The following is a 19,268-nucleotide window of genomic DNA, read 5'->3' on the forward strand; positions in this document are numbered from 1 at the left end:
ACGAGTAATTCGTGCTAGAGCACTGCACGGGCCGATTTTTTTACGTTGGGGTGCCCGCCCGAGCCCGACCAAAGGTTTTATGGCGAGACCCGGGCCCGATAATCTAGGTTAGCCGCCCGGCCCGGCTCGAAACCGGCCCGAACTTAACTCGAGACCGAAAAGGACATGTTTTTCAGAGTCGAGACGCGCGAAGATAACGCGCTGCACGTTACATGCACACCACCAGAAAGTCCGAGCCCGGCCCGGGCCCGCGTCAAGAAACCCGAGCCTGGCCCGGGCCCGGCTGAAAAAGCACATGCCGTGCCCGAGCCCGTGAAAAAACTGCCCTACTCGGCCCGGCCCGTGGGCCGAGCCGGGCCCGGGCTTTCGGGTAAGCCCGAGCCCGTGCAGTGCTCTAATTCGTGCCCCTTTGTACTGAATTGCACTAACCTCCAAGTAACCTGTTTCTGTTTTTGAGAAGACTGTTCACATGAGAACTAGCGAAATTCTCAGGAGTACGCTGACTATCGAAATTCTCAGTAATACGCTGACACCGAAACCCCACCAACCTTTTCCTTAGCTATGCCACCGGCTGCCCATATTATTGTATATCATATATTTAAGATTATACGAGTAATGTCACAGGTGAAGTTTCTTTGGGAAGTAATTCCGAATATCTATCAAGGTACGAACAAATTCATGGCTACTAAGGCAATTAACTGAGTCTGCTTTTGTTCTAGATAACGAATTTCAGCTGCCCTAACGTCATACATAGATTACTGCTTGGTAAGGCATATACATGAAGAGATACTTGCGCAGAGTAGGAATTCCGATATAGACGTGGAACACTTTTGCCTACGCTGTAAAAAATTGCCTGCGTGCATAAACTCGAAGAAAGCTGCAGGTCCTTGCTCGAAGGCAGCTGTCGTTGGAGAAGTACTTAGGCACGTGGCCGACAGAAACCGAACAAATACTGGCTCTTCATGCATTCGTGGAGTTTCTTAACAAAACTGGGTACTCGGATAATCACTTCACGTTTATGAATAATTCAGATTATGTTGGTCTCTTTAAGATGTAGCCAGATGTTTGCATTATAGTGCTACCTATTTTTAGAGCAACTATCGGAGATACCATGGTTTCATATATTTCTTCGTGTTGATCTTCTCTGTGTTTTGTGTAATAATGGGATATGTGGGGACCAGCACTGGTGCTTATCAAGCCGAACCGCTGTTATCGTGTGCCTACTATAATGCGATCACCTTGTAACCACAAAGTTGGTTATAACAACGGTGTTATCTTTTTTTTAGTTTCATTGTTATTTTTCCAATATTTCATTTATTTTAACATTATACTGCAACTCTTTATTTAGTGCTGCATAACATAGAGTAATGGAGTAGCCGAGGTACTATTTACATCAATCTGTCCCCAGCAACTCATGTGTAACAGAACAGAGCAAGAAAGACTCCGAATAATGTTCATATTTTCAGTATTTATTGCAATACTCATTCCAAGGTTCTATCGCATATATTTTTGCTTAAGTTTGCCCGCGCGGTAACGTATTTTGAGCACGTGAAATGGTTGTGGAGCACAACTATATCCACTCTAGACAACCTGGAGAAAACTGGAAGCTGACCTTTATGCTTTATGCGCCAACAGCCATGGTGCGAACTGCTAATTCTAGCTTAACTAGTTTAAACTCTTTCCTTCACATGACCAATGAATAAAATGCGTCCGCCATCAATCCATTTTATTCATTGGTCAAGAGCCACGAATGGATTAATCAACTCCGGGCTGTCCAGAAGGCCTACGATGCGGCGGTGAGGCTTGGCCTTCCCGTCCCAACGTGGGAGCGGCCCGCAGTCTTGCCCCTATAAAAACGGGGTGAAGATTCTTCAGGACCTAAATAAATGTTACCACCACCACCACCACCACCTTCACACGACAGCCATTCTGTATCCATGAGGGCGCAAATTTTCGTTGACTATACCACTAAGTGAAACTTGAATGACTGGCTGCAACTCAGCGCAGATGGCGTTTAAGCGATGCGATCAACTCAGTTAAACCCGGTTAGGTTAGGTCAAAGACGCCCGCTGGCAAAGGGCTAAACTGTAGGCCACGTGTACTTCGGCTCAGTGCAGAAAATCAGGAGGCTTAATTTCAAGTCGTTTACGCTCGCAAACGCTGTTAGTGAAAGGCCGGACATCTTCGACAATGGTATGTTCGACACCATTGCTCTCTAGCGCCCATGATTAAGAACGCTTCTGTTATACGAAGCGCTTTGTTAATGCATATTCATGGCCCGTACCCTCAAAGCACTTCGTGCGCAAGCCCAGTTCGTAAGGAGAGAGAGAGAAAAAAATATTTATTGTTCATGAGGTGGGGCGACTTCCTCGTAGGGTGGAGTTCAGGACCCCATTGGCTCGCGCCACCCCGCGTGCCCGCTGGGTCAGCCGTCGCTGCTCTTGCGGGTCTCAGCTGGTCAGCGCAGTCGCCCAGGAGGAAGGTGAAGGTGAAGGAATAGGGGAGTAGCCCGGAGTGGCCGGTTACATTTCTTAAAGCGAAGCTTTGTACCTCTACCAGCCAAGGGTTCTGTCGTGTCCGTCGTTGTAATCAAAAAACGATCCCGACGAACCGCTAACAATTGCAGGTATAGCAGTATAGCTTACTTGAATTCAGGCATTCAGCGTACAACTAAGCACTCGTTTTCGCAAGAAAAACCACAAAAACAAGCTTCAATGTGATGAGCCAACATGATGGATGATAAGGGCTGCGGGCAAACAACGGAAACAAGCTCGGCGCGGTCCGTAAGATTAGATTGCAGCTGTTGCGAAGCTTATGCAGCTGCTTGAAAGAGGGTTGACGTCATTCGAAACCCTTCCAGCCTAGTAACTGCTTCGGTTCATTTTCTAGACTACCCCACTATGGGGTAGTCTAGTAGTGTATATCACACCGATCATACAGCAGTAGTGAACATTGTTGTGAAGTAAATAATAATAAAGGCCGTGGTTAAAGTTACGTTGTAGTGTGTGAAATATCAAGTGCGCCGCAGTCACCTTGAGGGTGGCGTAAAAAGCTTCGCTTTCCAACCACCTTCACAGGGTGGATTTTTTAAGAATACGAGTTATTGTGCATTCAACTCCAGTTTAGTTGCACACTAAAAAAAAAGTTATAGCACTCCGAATATCCATATATTGTTATGTGCACAGGTATGGCATTAAAATGTCTTTCGAAAGTAAATACCAGTGCTGCGCTTGATTTTATTAATTAGAGAGGCGTTGTTCGCGAAAGGTTGCCTAGCACGTCATTCACCTAAGCACTCGCTTTCCCTTTAACTCAATATTTTTGTTTGCTGGCAGTCACTACCGCCAAACGAAAGTGCGTTTCCATATTCATTAGCAAAATACGTAGGGATCATTGTGTAACTTTAGAAAGACGCGCGGTTGTTTTGCTGGATGCCGTCCATTCGCCGTCGCTTTACCCTGAAATCCCTTTGTTTGAGTTGTGCCAATTACCACGTATGCTCCGAGGCTTCTAGCAAACGAATGCTGATGCTAAAGAAACGTGCTAGCGAGAATTCATAATTACGTTGAAGCTCTATCCCGCGTATGCATATGTTGCAAACACGAATAACGTACGACCGGACGGTCAACGCAACGAATCCCCGCGATAACTTCTAAAGAATCAAGATTAAGAGTTAACTCGGAAGGCGAAGTAATTAACACCTAAGATTATTCTCCTTGCTCCTGTTTTTAATAAGAGCGCTCTGAGTGTTTACCGCTAATTAGTAGTAACCGCCGATGGCAACGATTCTAGGCACAATGTAAGGGGCGGGTGCGTTGTTGTTGTAACGCCGGCTCGTGGTTAGTTATACCGAACACCAGTAACGTAAGTAGCTGTTTTTATTCCGCGCCGTCGGACCAGTTTAAATAAGTTCTCGCGGTAATGATATCCTCCAAGAGCACAACGTCCCCGATGGAATGCTCAGGTTCGCACGGCTACACATATCTTCAGCCCTACCCTGAAACAGAACGCTTGTAGTCGCTATATATTGGCTAAAACCATTGAGGATCTCGACCCGCGTTCAGAAAAACTTTCTCACGCAAAAACTGTTCGTAAGAGCAGATGCTCTGTTGGACACATTATTAGCGAAAACCGGTTAAGGGCAAACAGCCCTTATAAAGTAAAAGCCTTGCGAATTCTGCCGTAGGATGGTTAAAGACCGAACACACAAAATTAAAAAAAAATCTATTTTAATTTGTTTGCCCTCTTGGTAATGCAGTATGGGGTATTATAAGGTTTCCGAACGGGTAGCTCTGTGCAGTAATGAAGCAAGCTGTGGCGCAGCTGATCAAGCTGGTTATTTCCGACAGCTTCAAAAGTCCTGCCGACTATGTTCATGGCGACTTTAGTGAAAGGAACATTAATGGGAAGCATTTGTTGGATCACTCCTCGGGGTTTTGCGCACGTAATAGCCATCCGTCCGGGGCAGCGTCCGCCTGTTTTACGCCATGCCTTTGTGCATTTGTGCGTGTGTGTTTCCTCGTTCTCTCTGTGCTGATATGTCTATCGTTGCACTCCAGATAGCGTTAGTCATTCTACTATTCAGGTATACTGGGGACTCAGAGGAGAGGGTATGCATTGGCATGCTTCTGATAGCCCCCAAAGGCGAGCTCAAACAACGGAAATAGTTAAGTCGCGTAAGCGCCGTTGTGCTTAGGTTAAACGTCGTTGCACCGTCACAAAAAATTGATTATTAGCGAGAACAGTAGTTAAAAAAAATAAGAGTTGAGCGGTAGCGTGCTTTAGCCGCTGCCAAAACCACTTGGGAGCGAGAATGTCAGTTACGAGCGAGTCTAAACGTTGACGTCGCCAAGAACATTGTGTCAAACATGTCGCATCGACATTTAATGTGCTTACACTTCAAGCATCGCTTAAATCGTTTGTCTGGCGCTGTGTCGTGGTGTCCTAACAGTCGCAAAGTGCCGCAAAAGGAAACAAGCCCTGAAATGCACAAGTGATCAAAGTACACGCAAAGTGATAGCGGTAAATTATTTAAACACATGCGACGTGCCATCTAATGCTTCTCATTAGCATAGCTTGCCGCATTGCGTAGTATCTACACGCCGTTTTATTTGTTTACTCGCAACACCCTGTAACTATTGCTTGCAGAAATATATTAGTACACTTTGAAAGCTCTGTAGCTCTCTGGAACCACCTCAGAGAAATGTAAATCGCTTCAGCAAGCATTTGGCGGCGACGGTTGGCGGATTGCGCTAAGCTCTGAGTGACATTGCCTTTTCAATTTCAGTTGATGACAATGAACGATCCCGACGCCGTTTGATAATATTAACGCATGACAGGCGCGCTGTATCCCACTTTCGTCGCCCTTCATTCTTTTACACTGGCTTCCAATCTGAATACGAACTTTAAACAATGAGCCCAAGCTGTGATTTTGTTTCTCTTGTTCGTTTGAAAAAAAAAATGCGTTCAATAGTTCTTTGTACACTCACATTATCTATGTGTTCTCTTTCTTTTCCTACAGGGGCAAGGCAAATTTCCGTGCTATAGAAAAGCGGATATTGGACAGCATCATTGGCCAGGGTCGTTATGACTGCAGGATCCGGCCCATGGGTATTAACAACACAGGTGTGTATCTAATCCGGTTTACTTAGCACTCAGCCCTTATGTGTCACTCATGTAAAATTGGTTCACATCGCCACCGATTGAGAGCGCCACCTGCCTGGTTATTTTTTGCATTGTTGTGCTGTGCACGAGTCCTAGGCCCTCGCGTGTAAAGCACGCCCACCTGAAGGAAGCTCTAAGCTTTCGATGACCTGTGACGTTAACCGTGTGCACGAATGCATTGGGTTTCGTTTCTGCATAATTAAGTGTTCAATAATTGCATGCTGCTTCGTTCTCCTCTCTCTATATTTTTTTTTCTTTCTTCGGGGATCTTGTTTGTGGAAAAAAATGTTGCGTGCACGATGTTTCTATTTGACGTGTCGTCACAATTGATCACTTATGGTCTTTATTTTACCGTCGCCCGAGATATCCTTTATTACGGCGAGACTCTTTTTCCTTACGTTCGCTCATTAGGTAATGTATGCAGCATCGCTCACGCCTAATGAATATACAACGGTGGGGCCACTTTGCCCTGAAGAGCAAGAGTTCGCAGCAGTATGTCTGCCTTCTGAAAGCTTCCGCTCGTTGCGTTCCTCAGAAAGAGCGAGGTCAGGCAACTTGTTAGCATAATCACGTTATGCGCTCACAAGAAGCAACAGTTGCATTAACGGAGAGGGTAACCGCAGAGAAAGAGCATCGCGCAATTTTCAATAAGTAGATACATTGGACTTGTTTTATCATCATCATCCTCATCATCATTACTCTATATCTCATGTCCACTGCAGCACCAAGGCCACTCCCTGAGATCTACAATTATCCCTGTCTTGCGCTAGCTAATTCCAACTTGCGCCTGCAGATTTCATAATTTCATCACCCCACCTAGTTTTCTGCCGTCCTCGACTCAGTTTCTTTTCCCTCGGCACCCATTCTGTAACTGTAATGGTCTACCGGTTATCTACCCTGCGCATCACATGTCCTGCCCACCTCGATTTCTTTATGATTATGAGGCGCACCTCAAATCAGGTTGTCGTTTCGGCTCGTAAAACCCCAAATATTTTTCTCTTCTGCCATAGTAACTATTCAAAAAGTATTAGTGAACTTGCCCTCATGCTCGTGATGACAATTAGTCCGCGCCCCCGGTCCCGTACTTGACTTGCAAAATGTTGGGAATGAGGAACCAGAACGATTGAAAAAGAGAAAACAGTCAGCGTCGTGATTTTTTTTTTTTACTGCGGAAATTGTTGTGAATCCATTCACGAGCGATCCCTTCTTAGGGAAGTGACTTAGGCAAGACATGCGCTGGTGTGGCCCGCAACAGTTGGTTGAAGTTCGGCGTGGGACTTCCTTACAAGACGCTATGTTCCTCTTTGTTTAAGCACTGCCAGCAACAAGCAATCTGTTGTCAAGTGCTGGAGAACTAATGCATCACGCATGCGCCGCACTTCAGTAACCGTTGGAAATTTCACCTTTAGCTGCTGAAAATCACTTTAGTGTTGACTGGGGTTTGTCATCAGCTGTGGTGACAAATAAAGCAAGGTCGATTCACATAGGTCGCGAAGCTTCGGGCGAAAAGCGGTTCAGAACGAATTGTCACCGACATCAGCAAGGGTGGTTATGGGAGCAGCGATTGAAGCGCGACTATATTTGGGGGGAACAAACATTGGGAAAGAAAAAAGCGTTTTATAAATAAAGGGATACACAGATAGATTCATTCAACGAAAATAAAGTTCCTAATCAATTTTATATACGCGTCGCGAGAAAAGAAAAGACAATTCTGTTTTACTTGATCATTATCAATAAATACCCTTTTTCAGCGCCCACCGTAAGAGCGCCCACCGATAGCGGCGGGCGTTGAAGCTGCTGTCACTTACAATGCAATGCAGCTCTTGAAGTGTGCAGAAATTCGCGCTCGTAAAGTTCACCTGTTACAATACGCCCCCCTCACATGTTGTGTTGTTTTGCTTGCCGACGTTTGTCTAATTTGAGTGACGCGGGTAGTTTCATTGTTTCGTAACGTGTTCAGTCAAAAGAAGTAAGTTGCGACCGCCAGATAATTGTTCAATTTAGTTGTTTTGGTGCGACCGCGCTGGCCGATGGGCTTGGCGTCCAACGACAGGACGAGCACTCCACGCCCGAAGCGTTCGTCGGCCTCCAAAGAAAGTATGTTCTATGCAGGGATGCGATTTCAACACCCGTACGGCTGACCTTTTCCTGCATCGCTTTCCGCACTGAAAGCTCGGAACGCCCATCAAGTGGTATGGCGGGGCATTTGAATATACAGCTCTAATGGGCGGCCTCCGAAAACAAATTTCGCGCCTTTGAGAACAAAATGACGTCACTTCTGTTTTAACGGATATGACGACAGATTATTTTTTCTTCCGCCGGAAGTGTTCGCTCCTCACACAGATGGCGCTAAGCCCCATGAACCGCCGATGAACCGCCATGTTTTGAACGTATGGGCTTCTATGGAAGCTTCGCTACCAGGTATATCTACCGTGAATAAAGTACCGTCACACTGGAGGATCCTTTAGTGACGCACACTCCCGGTAGAAACGCGTACTTTTGACACCACCGTAATCCTGCACCGTTGTTACAAAGGCTCTTCATATCTCACACATTGGGTAGCTAGCAAACGAGAGCGCTCCGGAAGTCGAAAATTTTGTCGTTTATACACGTACAACCCTCGAGGCATACTCCGAAAAATACGATAATTGAATTCGATGCTGAACCTTACTATGAACGTGGCTGTTAGAGCACACGATTGAACACGTGAGGGTCTTAGTACAAGGAGAACACTCTTTTTGAGGTTAAGAGTGGTCAAAACGTCCTTGAGTCGTTTTATTACTGTCAGCATTTCACACAAGATAAGAAGGACAACAAACGATTCATTGTGTATCAATCGACACAAGTAAAACGACAGCCAAGGCAGGTAAATAGGAGCCAAGCTTTAACACCAGGTGAAGTTCATTAAGGTCTAAGGTTCAACTCCCGACCGTGGCGGACGCATTCCGATGGGCGCTTATGCAAACGTTCTCGTGTTGTCAAATCAGGTATACGTTAATGAGCCTCAGATGATCGAAGTTAAGATTTCTGTCTTCGGTTATGACGGCTCTGATACTTAAACGTTCAACTCCACAAATGAATCAATAATCCAATCAGACTGTCAATGCGGACTTGAGCAACTGTCGGAAAAGCTGCCGCCGTGAGATCAAGCAAGAAAAATGAAGCTAAGCAGTCAAGAAAGCAGATCGGTTAAGTGCGATACAACATAAACACCGCGTAGGATGTGATCATCGCGAGGGCATCTCTGAAGGTTATGTGCTTCGTGGATTTCAGTAAAATTGAAGGTTTTTACGTGAGTTGATAGTTTGTATTCTCGAAACGTGTCAATAAGAGATGTTGTGTATAGTTTCTCACGACGATACCTTTTATGGCCTCTCTCCGGGCTTAAAATGTTGTGCGGCTATACAAATGCAACCTACATCAACCGCAGCCTGAAAAGAAAACGATTCCACCACGCCTCATAGCTTGATTTCGCGGGTCGGCTGCGCGCCAACAGTGAGCAGTGCCACATACCAGCACATTGTTCTTGCAATGTACATCTTAAATTCACAGACCGCGGCTGCGTTCTCGAGCCTCATACCCTGCACGCAAGGCGCGGACATTGCTAGAAGAGGAACGTAAATTTAAAAAGTTGCCGTGGCATCGCGGTATCGTCGACCTCGTAATACCGATGAACCGAAAAGACGTAAAGCTTCACTTGCTAAGAATTACTGCTTGTCTTGGAGCTAAATGAAATCTCCGTACAGTGGGTTATGAAGATCGGAAGATCGCCGTAGTGGAGAAGTCCGGGTTTGCTTTCACGACCCTCGTTTATTTATCATGCACGCAAACCTAGGTACGCAATCGCTTTTGCATTTTGCCTACATCAAGATGCTGCTGCCACCGCCGCCGGGAAACTAATCCGCGACCTCGCGCACAGCTAGCAGCCAAACGCGATGGACACTTGGCCACCGCGGCGGGTAATTGCACTATTCAAAAGCCTGTTTGCAGTTTGTCGCTTACGAGAGAGCTCACCAGGTATTTGATGGCTTTAATATTTCAATAAATGGTCAGGTGTTGCGCAAGAGCACTGAGTCATTTACGATTGATGATTTCAACTACATTATTTGACTGTGTTTCATTTCACCGAGCATCAAAAAGTGTCATGCATACTAGAAGCAGAGGTTTTCTTTTTTTTTTTTTTTTTTCCTTTCCGCCGCTCTCTTCACCGCTCACCTGTTCTGACGGGTCTCCACCGATCGCTCGGTGGTCTGGGTCCGAGTGCGCGTGATGCAATTTACGGGTCGGAGGACGCCGCGGGAGACCTAGAGACCGAGCGGCCTTCCCGAGAACCGTGTCCATTGATTTGATCGGAAAGGACACCGTGCAAATTACTTCTCCCACCCCGGCTCGCCATTAGTCCTGGCGATGTAAAGCCTGCCGGCAGACCGCTCCGCTGACCTGTCGCCTCGTTCGCGCAGGCGATCTCCGCTCGCCTCGCTGCATGTCGGAGCAGAAATATTCTCTGGCTGAACCTCTGCGCTCCCACGCAAATAAGCCCACGCAGAGTTGGAAATTCTCCTACTTTAATCTTTTTGGGCTCTATAGAGAAGCCTGTTTTATCGTGATAGCAATTATATGGACACTCCAGGCGCATTTCTGCCGTCGCCGTGAGATTCCGTATAAATTCCGCGAGTGATAAAATCGTCGCCGTGTGCTGTATGTGCGAGTGAAAGCGTGCGAGGGTGAGCCGGCGATTGCGGCTCAATCTCGCGCACGCAAGGGCGCGAAGCGGCAAGGAAGCGCGCCGTCTTCCAGTTGCGCGCAACGCTCTGAAGGGAGGGTAAGGAGGGGGAGGGCGCGTTTGACTCCACAAGGCTCCGGGGGGAGGACAGGGAGGGAGGGGGGGCTGCGTTCTACGCCACGCGCGCCCGCCCAGGCGGCTGTATCTTGAAAGTCATCTGCGGCGGGGGCACAGTCCTCCCTGCGCTGTGTTTTCGCCTCTTTGTTCGTGCTGACGCGAGCGGCGGGACGAAGGTCACTACGCTCTCTGCTGCTGCCGCGCTTACTCACTAGAGTGTTTTGACAGATGGATTCCGCGGTCATCGAGTGAGATGCGTTCATGCTTGTTTGTTCGCGCATTACGCCATGCTGTTAATTTAGTTATTATGCCTATGTTTACAAGTTCATACGGCCGATAAACTACTATCCTCACTTCCTATAGCTGTTCACTAATTTGCTATCGTTATCGATGCTTCGCCTTTAGCGAAACTGCGACTGCGACTTTTTTGTGTGGCAGAAGGGTTTGGCCTGGCCATATAGCCGCAGCGACCTTGCATTTTGCGGAGGGTGGTTGCACTTTAGAGCGAAAGCTCTATACGTCATGTCTCGCAAGGTCATTCATCGCGTCGCAATGACCTTAAGCCACCGGAGCGCAAGTGTGACAGGTGTGACGTCACGCCAAATGATCCGCTGCGGAGAGGCGTCGCAGCTGCTCTCGCTTGGAGTCTCGCCGCTGCGGTACCACGTGACTGGGTGAGGGTTTAACGGCTGCTTCGCCGGCGCTCGGTCGCTCAGTCGCGCCATGGATGGCGCGCTCGCTGGGCTGTCTGTGCGTGCGCTACAGCGCAAGCGACAGGCTGAATCCAATCCAGTAGATATAGCTAGACGACAGGCTGCGAAATCTCCAGCAAAGGCAAAGTTGGCTGATGAAACGCCGAAGCAAAGGGAACAAATTACCACGTTATAATGCCGGAACAAATTACCACGTTATATAGAAGCTTTCCAAGCGCGGAATCGTGCGTTAAAGGAAACACTGTGTGCGTAGTCTTTGCAAAACCAAGCCAAACAGACCTTTGACTCGTAATAACTAGTTTTAGAAGACTTAAACTTGTGCCAATTTTTTCTAGCTTTTTCTTTCTGTGGACCGTTTTTTACCATCTATAACCACTGTTATAAAGTTCTTGCTGGATGCAAGACGTGCCTACACTGGACATTTCCAGAATATTGCCACAGATTTTATAGCAAAGTAGACTGCCACAGTTTCGACAAAAATAGTGGTGCACATTCTGGAACGTCCGCTAGCACCAGTGACTACACTGGAATGTATGATGAGTCATGTATCAATAGCTGATGCACTTGACCCGTAGATAAAATTTTTGAACGACCAACGACTATGCTCGCCGCTATCGTTGTGATTTGAGCATTACTTGCGTTTCCGGGCACAAGTTCGCCAAATACAAAGGTAGTTTCGTGGCTCACGTACAGATGTGGCACTGTCTCGTCTTGCACCGTCACTACATTGTTACAAACAAAACAACGTGACACACAGTATGCACAGGTGATAGTATGAACACGCACTTCGAAGTTATCCTTAAGAGGCTACCTAAATGGTTCTACACACTTCAAGAGTAGCTAGTTGACTCAACACCGGTCAGTGTTGTCGCTTTAACGGGGTTTACCTTGGAGTTTGACCTTACCTTACCAGGGGAAGTGGACCAATTAAAATCAAGAGGCGACGCCATTAGCTTCGCACCCTCATCCCCGTCACCTCCCACTATCCACCCAGTGGTCTTGGACAGGGAGCCGAATTATAATAAATGTATTTCTCTCTTTCTTGTTCAAGGTGAAGGTGGCTAAAATGGAAATTGCGTCTCTGCTCCATCTTTGGCCTTCGTCTATTGTCGCTGCAGAGTTTTCATGTACGCAGCATCAGTAGTGGCATACGCGAGACTTAGATCCGGGAACGTGAACTTAGGGAAATCCCTTTTCTTAGTTGCTCAATAAATTCTTTTTCGTTATCTTCCTTTTGGTATTTAGGTGGACACTGTTGCTTATTAGCAGTGAAAATGAAGGGTAAACCTTTCTGCTTGTATACAGCACCTGATCCGTAAACGCCTAACGTGCGACTCTTAGCGGCACCGATAGACACGCTATGTATAATGTAACTCGAAATTTTCTGTACACGTTGGTCCCTTGTTCATGCATGTAAAAAAAAAAAGAGAATCCTCAACTATACTATGTTGCGAGTACAAATCCGACGCATTTCGTCATCCGTCAGACACACTGTTCGCGAAATGTTTACAATTGCACACTGCATATAGACGCCTAATTAAACTGTGCTGCCACAGTTTCGAACGCCGCCGATTTATCTCGTGTGTGTCCACTTTGTGCGCAAACACGTCTATAGCTTCCCCTGTTTGTTCACCATTGGCGACGGTCGCGCGAAGTTGCAAGCATGCGCCAACCTATGAACACTGAGAAAAGTTAGTAGCGCAGGTAAAAGTGGCTTCTTTCTCTTTTTCCTCCTTGCCGCTGTCGTCTCCACCGTTCCTGATCAATGTTCTGTATGCTAGCCGAAAGTTCCCCCAGGCGTCTTCTTTACCGTGTTCTTACTTATGATCGCCTAATGGCGCGTACGTCGCTGTCGGAAGGTGCAATCATTTCACCGAAAGTTGCCACGAACATTTTGTGGTAGAACGAACGAGTGCTGTAATTAGCGAAAGTAAATAAAAGGAGGCGAGAATCTCATCAGTAAATAAAGGCTAGTGCTTCCAAGCAGGGAAACGCAAGGAATCCTTGCGATACGTTGTTTAGGCTATCAAGCTTTCTTTGGCATTTGGTACATATCGCGCATCAATTTTGTTGTTTTCTTTACTTAAAGCAGGTTATACAGGGAAGCCTATTAAGCTTTATAACGCAAAAAAAAAGGAAGTCCAACCTAAAACACGCCAACCTTTACCTTCATGGCTAGCGAGGACACATGAAGGGCGCTTTGCAAGGACGCCGATAAGGTACTTTCCAATAATAAAATGACAGGGTACAGTGTGCGCCATCATAAATGCTTTTATATATTTTTAGATATACCGCATGCGAGGCTGTTTCATTTTGAAACTGTACTCTTGTATTTTATTCCGCGAGGTTACTTCGCAAGATATAAATCTAGTTTACTGCTGTCAGCGCGCTGTGGGCCCTCTACTTCATTTCACGCTTTTTTTCCCTGATGGATATCAAGTGGCTTCATGTTTCGCACGAACATATCGCGTTTTATCGAGGCCGAAGTACACCGCTTCAGCATTATCTCTCCGTGGGCTTTCTCACCGTAGAAACAGGCGTTCGAAAATAAAGCGTACAATATTGGCAGAGTGTTTACAACATTGTGTACAGCCGTAAAGCGATCTTTGCCTCGTGATCTGTAGCGTCGTGAACACGAAGAAGCTCGCGCAATTGTGCACCTAAACTTCTTTGGGAAACTCTTTCGCAATATATAGCGGTTCCGGCAAGCCAAGAGCATAATTAACACAGTCCTTTCGCCGATAATCTAATGTAATCCGAAACTCGTACACCGCGGAAAGAGGACGGGTTGTCCTTAATTAGTTTCGGGACCGTGCCTATACGTTGTTTTACTTCGCCGCGCCGTTCTGTTGATCTCGGTATAGCTGCCTCGTTTTGGTTTTTGCTGTGTGCAACTCGTAAACACCTCATCGCTTCCCCGGTGCTCGCTCAGTTCGCTTCGTTGATTGTGCGGGCCCCGGCGATTCTCTCTCTTGGTGAGGCCTCCCAGCTACTCTTAGGTTGCCAAGAAGAGGTGGGGAAGAGGGGGGTGGGCTGTAGAGGGAGGCTGGCGGTAGGGCGTCTGCTGTGCCCTTGTTTATCGGCCATGGTTCGAACTGTTTGCAGCAGCTCGGCCTCGTGATGACGCCAGCGCGCGATTCTTCCCCGGGAAGCCTGTGGGGCGTCTTCGCTTCTTCGCGGAACCGCTATTCCGGCAATCGAAGTAGGGGGCCCGCTCGGTGCCCGAAACTCACCTTCTAAGAGAGAGGCTCGGCCTCGACTTGGCTTGGCTTTCTGCGCGGTTAAGGAGCGGATCGCGAAGGGAGAAGCCGAGAAAGCATCGAGATTGCGAGGACCGCGCTAACGAGCTGGAAGACTATGGATTTCCACCAAGCATCCGAACGAAGACGATAATAACTCGAGTAGCGTGGAAGAAACGAACGGAAAAACAGAAAGAAAAGACGAAGAAAGAAGGAGAGAACAAAAAAGGATGAGGAGTGGAGAAGGAGGGGCTGGTGCTCTCGAAAACTGAGCTTGGCACGAAAATGGGAGTGACGTACAACAAACACACAAGTAGGAGCGTAGCGGTAAAAGGCGGCTCGAACGAAATGGGAAAGAAAGGCCAAAGTTCGATTACCAATACTCTCTCGTAGGACGGCATCTCTCCGGCCCTTTTGGCCGGGTCTTCAGAGACTGCAGTTCGGTCTAGGCACCACGTTCTTTTTTTTTCCCTCTTAATGTCTCTGGTCCGCCTTATTTCTTTGAGACGCGGTGAACGCTGCAGTAGGAGATAGTGTGGGAAATAAGCTTCTGTATTCCCTTTCTTTCTTTCTTTTTTTCTCGAAGATGTTTGTTTCCTGAGTAATGCGCGTCCGTTTAATAGCGCAATAAGGTGTCAGCTTCACTGCAGAGTCACGCAGTAAACATCTCAGCCGGCTTTCCTCTGCTTCACTGACGGACATGTTCAATTCAGCCTAACAGTTTTGTGCATAAGAGCACATACATTAGGCATAACGTACTCGTAGGCAGCACGTAGCTGGAGCAGTTCACAAGAATACGCCGGCGATCATGTTCGTCAAGGCATTATTATTAGTCATGGGCGACCGCCAGTGAAAGCTAGTTATTTATAACAAACATTGTGAATTTATTGTCTTGCTTTAGCGCAACTCAGCTTGAGTATAAAGGAAAAAGGACAGACAGGTCCTTTTTTTTTCCTTCATACTCAAACTGAGTTGCGCTAAAGCAAGACAAGAATATGATGCACCAACTCGCCCATTCAAAAATAATCGTCAATTTGGTTTAAGGCGGATTTGCAACAATGTCTCGTAGAGTCTTGGCAATTTCGAAATCTCGTGGTGAATTGCCGTATTGCCGACGTTTTTTGCAAGTTTGCATCTCACAAGTTCTTGTGAGGTACCGTTCACCAACGATGCTTAGGTAGGAGAAGGAACTCAAGGAAATTAAACAAAACAAGCTCTGCACGTCGCTTGGTTTAAAACGGGAATTGAGCCAAAGACATGCTGATTTCCAGACAGACGCTCTCCGCATACGTTCGGGTGGCCATCTGGTGTTTTCAAATGCGCGAAATGAGTCTGGGAAAAACTAATCACCATAATCTGCCCACAGAATACGCCTCGCGATTTGGAGAAAGAAAAGCTTATCAGTCAAGTAATGTGTAAGAAAAGCCATGCAGCAAAATTGGACAATAGGAAAAAAATAGTAACGACAATCGGGTGAGGAGCGGGTCTGTGCAGCTGATGCAGGTTACTTCAACACGGAGCAGACGTTTCGAAATACATATTTATTTTGCAAATACGGCTATCGGGCGAATTGCATCTTCGTTATCTCACTACCCTATCACTTGCGCCTCCAAAGCTTTCAATCTTCAACGCTTTCAAGAACTAAATGTAGAGGTAAACTGACTGAAGAAAAAAAAAGATTCAGAAACTACCAGTAGATTTTCAGCTAGGACGTTCTGTACTATTCCGGTAGAAGAATACTAAGGAAACAACTTTCTGGACATGTAGCTGAAACCATCTAGTATAACGATAACTTCTGTACGCGACATTTCACCGTTTGTTTGCGTACATAACTCTTTTCTTTCCGCAGATAAAAAGGCAAGAATTCTCAAATTCTGTCGCTTTCTTTTTATGCACTTTCCTTTCTGTTTTCACCTTGGCAACAAATAATTTATTTACCCGCGCCGAGTCGTTGCTACTCTACAGGACGTCAGGAGTAGTTGATGCTGCATTGATAACGCGCCATCGCAACCCGTATTTTCTTAATTATTATCGTTATTTCTCTTAAGTCGTTCCCGGGCATACGAAACTTCGTCTACCGGCAAAATTTACTCACCCACGACTACATAAAACTAATTACCAACCTAGGCAAACTAATTTTTTTGTCGACTCGTGTCCCTATAAATGAATAAATTTTCGAAAAAGGAAATGTTTTATAAGAACACGTTTTTTAAGGCACCATTGCTTTTATGTTGAACTTATTTCAATTTTTTTATCATGACGTCACAAATCAAATCAAGTGTCACACGTATACGAATGTTTCTTGTGTTTCGAATGTTTCTTGTGTTATATTTCTTGTGGAAAACACGTTATGTAAGACCGAATGAAAAGACGTTATTTTGCGTTTCTGGGTATGTTATACACAACATTGCCGATCACATAGATTTGCGATAACCGGCTGCGGGCAGTCGTCTTAGCGTGTCCAAGAGGAAGACGAAATTGAAGTATGTCAACTACCCGCTAGTCCTGTTTACTACCGTATAAAAGAGGATAAATAAAAAGGTGGGTTCGAGAAATGGTGATGATGATGGTATAATGGCATCCACTTTGGAACGGAGATGTGACAGTTAGTCACCTAGCCTGCTTTAGTTAATCAGGTATGCCAATTAGTTAATCAGGTATGCCAACATTATTTTTATTCTGGCATTTTTGTATACATCTCCTTATTATTTCTTTCCCTTCACCAAAACTTCTCTATCTACTTATGCCTGCAACGGATCCGGTCGTATCAATCTCTTCCCTGCTTTTTTTTTCTCCCCACTAATACTCTAAACGTATCTTGCTTATGTCAACTGCTGACCGGTTGATGTTACAGTCCACTTTAAATTTAAGCCCTTCTTAAAGGTGTACGTTACCTACAGGTCTCACCCAGTGAGACCTGTAGGTAACGTACACCTTTAATGTAGGTAATGTCTTCGCATTCCATTAGGATGTGCTGAGTGATCTCCGGATTTTTGGAGCGCAGCTCTTAGGCGCCCGTTCCTGCCGCGAGCGTCGTCTGTTCACCAATGACGCCACCGATTCCATATATGGAAACAAAGCGCTACATGAGCGGAGGTCTGTCTGCGGCGGCTGCTGTGAATCGCGCCCACGCGTCACCCACGCGCTGCCTTTCGCGATCGCCCGATTAGCGAGGCAGTCGCGCCACACTTCACTCCGTTCGCAACGTGCCGCACGAGACCGATTGTCCGCGCCAGCCAATATATCGCGAAATGAAAACAAGTATAGAGCTGCGCTCAAATTTCGCATTAGGGAGCATCGTAATCGTCGGTGAATGTTTGCTGCAGCGTGCACATGCGTCATCTTGTCGTGAGTATTTGAAAACCCAACTGCGCGCCCTCCCGGAGGTTCACATCACCCTCAGTAACGGCCACTAAGACCAGCCGATTGCACATACCGAAGCAGAGCCCACTTTTGCTTTGCGAGCGTGCTACGCATAAAGACCTTTGTGTCTCGAAAAGGTCTTGAAATTCGCTGGTTTAGCGCAATGCGAAGAATGTCGCGCGGTAACAACGACAAGAGTACAGGAAATGTCCGACCGGGTTTTACACTTGCACGAGGCGCAATTAAGTGCGATGGCCGTTGCAATAAGGAACGAGTAAGCTTTCGTGTAAGGATTACGTTTACGTAAGGCCAGAGGCCGCTGTCGAAATAGCGAATGTAATATATCAAAGGCGGCCAGCCAGCGACAAAGATTACTTATGAATGAAAGGCTCTTTGAAATCGGCTGTAGTATTTTCTTTTTTCTTTTCTGACAGTTTAATACTTTTCTCGTCACCATTGCCTGCTAAGTGCGTTTTCTTTATTATAGCTTCACCTCTCCCCATTCGATATCAAATTAGACGCATAATTTTCATTCCCGATCGGCACCATACGTGATATGGCATCGCTGAGCGATGTAGCTTGCTTCTTATTTCTTTTTTTTTTTTGTTAATGCGTTTAGATTCACCTTACATCTTTCATTCTCGTTATCGCTAGAACAGTAGTAACGCTAACAATATTGACCGTCCTCTTGCGAAACGCCGCATTCGAAATCGGGGTTACGAGATTTTGTACACGTTAATCTTCAATAGAGCCTTGCAGCAGATGCTTTCTTTTCTTCAGAAAAGACAAGTTTAAACTGCAATTTGTTTAAGCTTTGCTTTCGCAACCAGATATAAAAATGGGGAAGCTTCGCCGAAATAAATCTGGGCGATATATTTCTCCGCGCATTTAGACGGAAGCAAAGCTCTAGGCAGCTCAGTTTAGAGGCCTGCAAGCTCGTTGGGGCGTTTGGTTTCTGGCTCAACCGTCCAGTCCGGCGACCTAGCTCGCGCTCGGCAAAGCGGTTGGGGGCGATTTAATTCCTCACCTCCGCAACGGTTACTCCGGCTGCCGCCGCGTCGTTAATAAAGCCAGCCATTCTTCCTCCTTCCGCTGTTCACAACTTCGCAAAGGGCCGCCACCAGAGCCCGCTGCGAGTTCTGCACGCAAACGTCAGCGCGTCTTCGAGGCGCAGGAAGAGGAATTAGGGAACCAGGCACGCGGTTTCTGCCCGAGGAATGCCGACGTTCTTGAGGAGGGATCGAGTGCGCGAGACCGGAGAGAGGGGGAAGGGCCGAGTCCTGGGCTTGCCGGGCCAGACATTCTTCGCCATCGCGAAAGCTCACGCGCTGCCTCGGCAAAAAAGAACCAGTGCGGCGGCCACCCGCCTTCTTTTGGAGGCGATGAATTTCATTAGGAAAATGCGCGCTGCTGGCGGTGGGATGGAAGCCGGGGTGCAAAAAGCTGGAA

General features: G+C 46.7%; 1 protein-coding gene across 1 annotated transcript in view; it reads left to right on the forward strand.

Annotated features, from left to right (window-relative positions):
• LOC119456813 (glutamate-gated chloride channel) overlaps nt 1-19,268 on the forward strand; it is a 357,609-nt gene that overhangs the window by 296,000 nt on the left and 42,341 nt on the right. The window contains exon 8 of the mRNA XM_037718631.2: nt 5,522-5,625. Coding sequence (XP_037574559.1) covers nt 5,522-5,625 — 104 coding nt within the window. The remainder of the gene's footprint in view (nt 1-5,521; nt 5,626-19,268) is intronic.

The sequence above is a fragment of the Dermacentor silvarum genome, chromosome 6, assembly GCF_013339745.2.
Source record: "Dermacentor silvarum isolate Dsil-2018 chromosome 6, BIME_Dsil_1.4, whole genome shotgun sequence".
Taxonomy (NCBI): domain Eukaryota; kingdom Metazoa; phylum Arthropoda; class Arachnida; order Ixodida; family Ixodidae; genus Dermacentor; species Dermacentor silvarum.